The following is a 7,488-nucleotide window of genomic DNA, read 5'->3' on the forward strand; positions in this document are numbered from 1 at the left end:
GGGTTTAATAGTGTTTGTGTGTGTGTGTGTGTGTGTACTTAATGTACATGTGTGTGTATTTGTGTGTAATTACACTTCTGCTTGTTTCTGTGTGTATTTGTGTATTTGTGTGTGTGTGTGTGTGTGTGTGTTAAACGTACAGTTCAACTCTTCTCTGCTCTGTGGCTCTGGTGGTGAAATGATCTGAACTGCTGCAGCTGTGGAGAGAAAAATGGAAATGAAGACAAAAAGCATCATCAGGTTGTGTAAAAGATGGAAACAGTTGAAAGTGATACAGTCAGTTTATTCATTTGAAATCAGTATTTTACTTCAAAGTGTCAGGTGAGCAAACTGGCTGCACCTTCTTCTGCTTCTCCTGGATTCTCTGCTGGAATTTCATCTGCTCCTCCTTTAACTCACTCTGAGGAAAAATAAAATATATCTCACTGTGTGTGCATTATGAGTTTCTGAGCTCAGTGGATGAACATTAACTGATGATAAAAGGATAAAGTTCACTCTGGTTCTATGTAACACTTTATTACAATGTAATAGACTGGATGTTTGGTGAAGTTCATAGATATAAAACATTGACAAATCATCCAGGACTAGGATTGGGAACCACAGGGTTACAGCAAACTTTAATAACTCATTTGCACATGGACACATTTTAAATATAAACATAAATAATATGACTTATTTTTCTCACCCCTTTCTCAGTTCTGTAAGCTTTAACTGAGACAGTGTCGTGGCTTTTGTGTTCATCCATCATACACAGATAACAGATGAAGGTTTGATCAGTACGACAGTAGATCTCCAGCACTTTATCATGTTCAGAGCAGATCTTCTCTTGTAGATTTCCAGAAGCTTCAATTAATGTGTGTTTATTCAATCCAGAAACTTCATAGTGAGGTTTCAGATGAGTTTCACAAAAGGATGCCAGACACATCAGACAGGACTTGACAGCTTTGTGTTTTCTCCCGTTGCAGAAATCACACTCCACATCTCCAGGTCCAGTGTAACAGTGAGCAGGAGAAGCAGCTTGGACTTCAGTCTTCTTCAGTTTCTCCACCACTTCAGCCAGCATGTTGTTTCTGCGTAGAACAGGCCTTGGAGTGAAAGTGTCTCTGCACTGAGGACAGCTGTAGACGCCCTTCTGATCCTCCTGATCCCAGCAGCCATTAATACACACCTTACAGTAACTGTGACCACAGGGGATAGTCATCGGGTCCTTCAGGAGATTCAGACACACTGGACAGACGAACTGATTCTGATCGACTAAAATACTGGCCTCAGCCATTTTCCTGAAAACAGACAGAGACAGAGAGCCTCAGCAATCAGGTTTGTTTTATCTAAAATGTGGAGTTACTTCCTGGTTCTGTGAGAGAGATAAAGGGATGGAGAGAGAGAAGAGGAGGGAGGAGCACAAACACAGAGAGGCTATGAACACTCCTCTGTTAATCATTTCATTTTGCATTAGTGCATAAATATAACATTTACATTTGCTGCATTTGGCAGACACCCTTATCCAGAACAAGAAACAAAAATGTTTCGAAGTTTCTATCAATAAATTCATCACTTGTTTGCTAAGTCACAGACCAAGTCTCCGATCCATCGTGCAGTGTGAACACAGCAGCAGCTGAATGCTACCCTAGATAGTCATGCAGTGTGATAACAATGGTGATCTGACCACTTTGAAAATCATGCAGTGTGAACTTGTGTCACTGTGCACACAGGACCAGACCACCAGAGGGATCCCTCCCTGAATATTGACTGTGTACATCTGGTTTCTTTTAAGCAGCGTGCTTCCTCTATTCTACTGGAAGTATCGTCTCCTCATGTCACGTACTAAGCCTTGTGATTTACCTGCCTAGTGTATTCATGTGTATGATCTCTGCTTGTTTTCCTGGTTATCCGAGTTTCATCTTTTATTTCGATTTTGACGCTACTATTTGCTTTTCCGGTTTTGATCCTCTACCTGCTTTACGGTTTCCGATTCTGCCTGCTGTTCTAAATAAATCTGCTTATGGATTCAGACACTCACGCCTCCAGCCAGTCCTTACAGGATACTTCGCCACATGACAGCAGCTCTGTGGCGTCAGTGCGTCCTCATCCAGGCCTATCAGACGGAAGTGGATACGCTAAAGCCTGCAAACCAACAGGTCCAACAACAGCCGACCAGCCAAGCTACTGCTACCCACGTCAGCATCCGGTTCACGCAGTGAGTTACCATGCTTCGCTTTACAGGAAAAGTTTGATGGCTCCGCTGATCAATGCCAAGGATTTCTACGGCAATGCGATAACTTTTTCCAACAACAGCCGGAAGCCTACAGCAGTGAAGCAACCAGGTGCGCATTTGTTATCCTTTCTCATGGGTAAAGCACTGGATTGGGTGTTGGCTGTCTGGGATTCAGACACCCAGGTAAAAATGTCTGCTAACTATTTTGCAAACCAGATAAAGGAAGTGTTCGAATACCCCGCGGGGGGCAGAGACATTTCGGTTCAGTTACTGGAGCTGTGCCAAGGCTCGGACTCAGCGGCCGAGTATGCTATCAAGTTTCGCACACTAGCGGCACAATCTGGGTGGAACGTACCTTCACTCATGGCAGTGAAATCGAACAACTTCAAGGAGCCAAGTTCTTCACCAAGCTGGACCTGCGCAGCGCCTATAATTTGATGCGGATCAGAGAGGGGGATGAATGAAAAAGGGCTTTCCACACCACCCATGGCCACTATGAGTATCTGGTAATGCCATACGGTCTCACGAACACCGTGTTCCAGTCCCTCATCAATGAGTTCTTCAGAGACATGCTAAACCGCTACATCATCGCTTACATAGACAATATCCTGATCTACTCCCCCAAACTAGAACAACACGTCACACTTGTTCGAGCTGTCCTCCGTCGCCTAGCTGACCATCACCTAAACGTCAAGCTAGAGAAGTATGAGTTTCACTGCCTGTCTGTGACTTTCCTGGGTTACATCATATCCTGGGGGGGGGTTGGCTGGTAGAGATGGACCAGAGCAAGGTGTCAGTGATCACGGCATGGCTGAAGCTATCTACTATCAAAGACTTACAACGATTTTTGGTCTTTGCCAACTTCTACCGCAGATTTATACGTAACTACAGCACTGTTGCGAGCCCCCTCATGTCTCTATTAAGAGGGAAACCACGCCACCTCAGGTGGACTGATCAGGCTGAACAAGCCTTCCTTTGTCTGAAACAAAGCTTCACCTTGGCTCCCATCCTCTGTCACCCAAGACCTGATCTACCCTTCATTGTTGAATTAGACGCATCCAGCAGTGGGATCGGGGCAGTTTTATCTCAACGACAACCCAGTTCAGGGAAAGTACAGCCATGTGCATTCTTTTCAAGGAAGCTCACACCTGCCAAAGTGAACTATGACGTGGGGAATCATGAACTTCTGTCTATGAAGGCTGCCCTAGAGGAGTGGAGGCACTGGCTGGAGGGAGCCAACCATCCATTCCTAATAATCACAGATCATCGTAATCTCACATACCTCAGAGAGGCCAAGCAGCTGAACCCTCGTCAGGCCAGGTGGGCACTGTTCTTCTCCTGGTTCAGGTTTTCAGCCATGTACCGACCAGGCTCTAAAATCAGTAAAGTGGATGCTCTCATGGATTCTGGATGCTCAGAATCCATGACACCACAGACCAACCTGTTGTTCCCAAACCTATCCTCCCTCCAACGGTCCTCATAGCCCCTGTCCAGTAGAATATACTATGGGAGATTGAACAGGCCCAAAGCTCAGAGGTGCCTCCTTCCAACTGTCCACCAGCCAAGATGTTCGTTCCCACGGGACTTCATACTCGAGTGATACAAGGGACTCACGAAAGCCCCAGCACCGTTCACCCAGGTATACAGAGGACAACGCAGGTGCTACGACAGATTCTGGTGGCCGTCCCTTCACCAGGACGTTGAGGAGTTCGTCTGTTCCTGCGCCATATGTGCGCAATCACGAACCAGCCACCAACTACCTGAGGGCCTCCTGGAGCCATTACCTATTCCCCAGCGTCCTTGGTCCCACCTCTCAGTAGACTTCTTGACTGACCTTCCAGAATCACATGGCTTCACTACTGTCATGGTTATTTTTGATCGGTTCTCTAAGGGCTGTAAACTGGTTCCCATGAAAGGGCTCCCATCATCCTTGGAAACTGCTCAGGCTGTGTTCCAGCATGTGTTCCACAATTTCGGCCTGCCTGAAGACATCGTATCCGATCATGGAACACAATTCACGTCACATGTCTGGCAGGAGTTCTGCCGTCAGTTGGGTATCAACGTCAGCCTGAGTTCTGGTTACCACCCACAGTCCAATGGCCAAGTGGAATGTCTCAGTCAGGAGCTGGGGAGATTTCTCCATGCTTACTGCAGCCGCGATCAACAAAGGTGGAGTGAGTTCCTGCCCTACGTCATTCCTCTACTGGGCTGACCCCGTTCCAATGCATGCTGGGCTACCAAGCGCCACTCTTCCCCTGTTCAGGTGAATGCTCATGTGTCCCTAGCATGGATGAGTGTTCCAGAAAGAGTCAAGAGGTCTGGGAAAGGGCACATGTGAGACTCCAGAGTGTGGTGAGAAGGCAGGAAATCCAAGCAAAGGTGACGTCCTCATCCTGTTAACCAAGTGGGCCAAAAGGTATGGCTATCGACTAAGAACCTGAAATTAAAGTTAACCTGTAAAAAACTCAGCCCCAAATACATCGGCCCATTCAAAATCGTCCGGCAGATTAATCCTGTGTCGTACCGGCTAGAGTTACCTCCTGCTTACCGCATTTCACCTACCTTCCACATATTCTTGCTCAAATCCTATCACAACTCTATGTGCAATGCCCCTACGACTCTCGGGGGGATTTCTGTTACTGTGAACACAGGACCAGACCACCAGAGGGAGACCTCGTCTGAATATTGACTGTGTACATCTGGTTTCTGGTTTTTAGGCCTTTTTAGCAGCGTGCTTCCTCTATTCTACGTGAAGTATCATCTCCTCATGTCACGTACTAAGCCTTGTGATTTACCTGGATAGTCTATTTATGTGTATGATCTCTGTTTGTTTTCCTGGTTATTCGAGTTTCATCTTTTGTTTTGGTTTTGACGCAAATATTTGCTTTTCCGGTTTTGATCCTTTACCTGCTTTACAGTTTCCGATTCCGCCTGCTGTTCTAAATAAATCTGCTTATGGAATCAGACATTCACGCCTCCAGTGAGTCCTTACAACTTGGCATAAGACTTTGTGATTCCCTTGTGTTACTAGCCTAAGCCTTTTATTATGTTTTGGATTACCTACTCTCATTCATTCATGCCTCTCTCTAGGGTGACATTGCTGGATTCCCCTTTTGGATTTACCAGCTTTAACTGTGAAACAATTTTTTTTGGATTCTGGCCCTGTTATTGATTTTTTGGATTGTGACTTGTACTCTATCTGTGTTTTTCTTTGTGATTTTGCTTCTGTTTTTCTGCCTGGTCCTCTGTGTTTTCCCTTTTTTTCTGATTGGTTCTGAAAGGTTCAATTACTCAGTCTGAGAGAAAGACTTAGCCATGTCAGACTCAGAAGAAATTTCAGGGTCCTCTGGTAAGGCTATAGCCACAGAGTTTGAGAGGATTATGGCTTCCTTGAATAGTTTTAGCTCATCAATCAACACACACAGTCAAGCTCACCAGCAGGAGACACTTGCCTGCCATGACCAAATCCTTCAACAGCTAGCAGTTTGGCACCATGTGTTTCTTTTTCTGCCCTGCATGTTACACAAGACCCTCCTGTCCCAGCTCAACTTTAAAACATACATTCAATTGAGTGTATTGACACTAAATGTATCAGAGCTGAGATAACTTTATCTTCCAGTCTTCAAGGGTAGTGTCATAGAGTGTTAGATTTACCCTACAAGGGGGTTAAATTCTCCCACTAAAACTAAAAGGAATTGACTGCAGTTCTCAATAAAATGTGACTTTTTTCTCTTACATTAACATTTGTAAGTTACTCAAAATTACATCGGATTTAGAGCATAGGCGTGTAATAAATACTCCATCATGGCCCAACCTGCATTAAATATTATGCTGATCATAGAGACATGTCAAAAATAATTTCACTTGGATCACCAGAATTAGAAAATGCAGATGATTTCCGAAGTTAAAAAATTCTTTAGTTACTTTACAGTCTTCATTAAGGTGCCACAAAACGATTTATTTGACAAGCAGCATTTTAGTTAAATTAAACCCACATATATTATGACTTCCTTTCCTTCTGATCCCCTTATATGAGACTGATATTAACACCCAGGAACAGAAGTTACTTGAAATCATGGTGGCAGCAACCAACATCATTCCTTTGGGTCTGCTACACATGAGACTGTTCCAGCTCTGGATCAGAAGCAGAGATTTTCACCATTGAAAACACCCGTTGAGGGTCATAAGGGTTATGCATCATAGACTTTGTACCCATTTTATGTGGACTTGGTTTCTCAGCTTGGAGCCAACTCTTGGGAAGTGTCATTGTCTACTATCAGGACGGCCTGCATTCATGCCCTCTCTTCTAGTTATATGGTCTTGCTTGTGTGCATTTCTCTATGACATGACCTGCCAGAGCCGATCTTTTTTAAATTTTAAATTCTAATAATCATCTTTGTCTTTGAACTAGATGATATTTTTCTTATCTTAGGAAAAATCTACAGATACACAACTCAAAATAAAACAAAGACCGTAAGATTGCCAAAGACCGTAAAAGATTTGTCATAGGTATCCTACTGAGGACCTTATATAGTAGCTTGATGGAACTACTTCAAAATACCAGAGTCATCATTATAATTCTATTTTACTTTACTTTTGTAGTGTGTTCAACACAAAACCCAAACTTTTATGTGGTTTGAACCTGAAGGTTCAGTCAAATCCTGAATAGATTTCTGTTTAGTGTCTGAAAATAGGCTTAATTTAGAGTCCAACTCCTTAGTTTTTGTAGTCTAACAGATCATTGTTTAGTTTAACTAATTCTTAGACCTACATCCACTGTAACGATGCTTGCAGAACCAGAGCACCAGAGGGAGCCATCACCCGAATATTGACATTTGCAAACTCACTTCCTGTCTTTCTCGGGTATTTAAGCAGCACGCTGCCTATTGTTCCCTGTGAAGTATTGTTCTCTCTAGTGGATTACGTGCCAAGCCTTGTTTATTGTCCTGATTGCCTGTTACTGTTTTCTACGAGTCTCGGTTTTGCGGTTTTGGTTTCTGTTCGCTAGTTCTTGATTTTCCGGTTTTTGACCCTTTCGCTTATCCTGCCTCGAGTGCATCCTTACAGAATACTTCGCCTTCAGAGAATCCAGCGGATCCTCGTGCAACCATAGTTCGCCAAGGACATATGATCCGGTTCTACCAGGACCAGGTGGAGGCGTTAAAAGCCACCAACGCGCTGCTACGACAACGACAATCTCCCGCCGCAGCTCCAGTTCCGCCTCCACGCAGTGAAATTCCACGCTTCGCGCTGCCAGAAAAGTTTGATGGTGC

General features: G+C 44.3%; 1 protein-coding gene across 1 annotated transcript; it reads right to left on the bottom strand.

Moving 5' to 3' along the window:
- Positions 1–304: 304 nt before the first annotated feature.
- On the bottom strand, positions 305–1,276 carry LOC131353874 (E3 ubiquitin/ISG15 ligase TRIM25-like). The gene is made up of 2 exons (XM_058390945.1): positions 686–1,276; positions 305–400 (listed from the first exon to the last, which is right to left on the bottom strand). Exons 1-2 carry the CDS (start codon positions 1,274–1,276, stop codon positions 305–307), a joined length of 687 nt encoding a protein of 228 aa, XP_058246928.1.
- Between the last annotated feature and the right edge of the window lie 6,212 nt (positions 1,277–7,488).

This window comes from Hemibagrus wyckioides, linkage group LG06, assembly GCF_019097595.1.
Source record: "Hemibagrus wyckioides isolate EC202008001 linkage group LG06, SWU_Hwy_1.0, whole genome shotgun sequence".
In the NCBI taxonomy this organism is placed as follows: Eukaryota; Metazoa; Chordata; class Actinopteri; order Siluriformes; family Bagridae; genus Hemibagrus; species Hemibagrus wyckioides.

Bases quoted from the DNA above. Each gene is read 5' to 3' on its own strand.
- LOC131353874 (XM_058390945.1), bottom strand. From the start codon at position 1,276: ATGGCTGAGGCCAGTATTTTAGTCGATCAGAATCAGTTCGTCTGTCCA. The intron at 401-685 runs GTGAGAAAAATA...ATTTTTCCTCAG, and splicing joins CTTACAGAACTGAGAAAGGG to AGTGAGTTAAAGGAGGAGCA.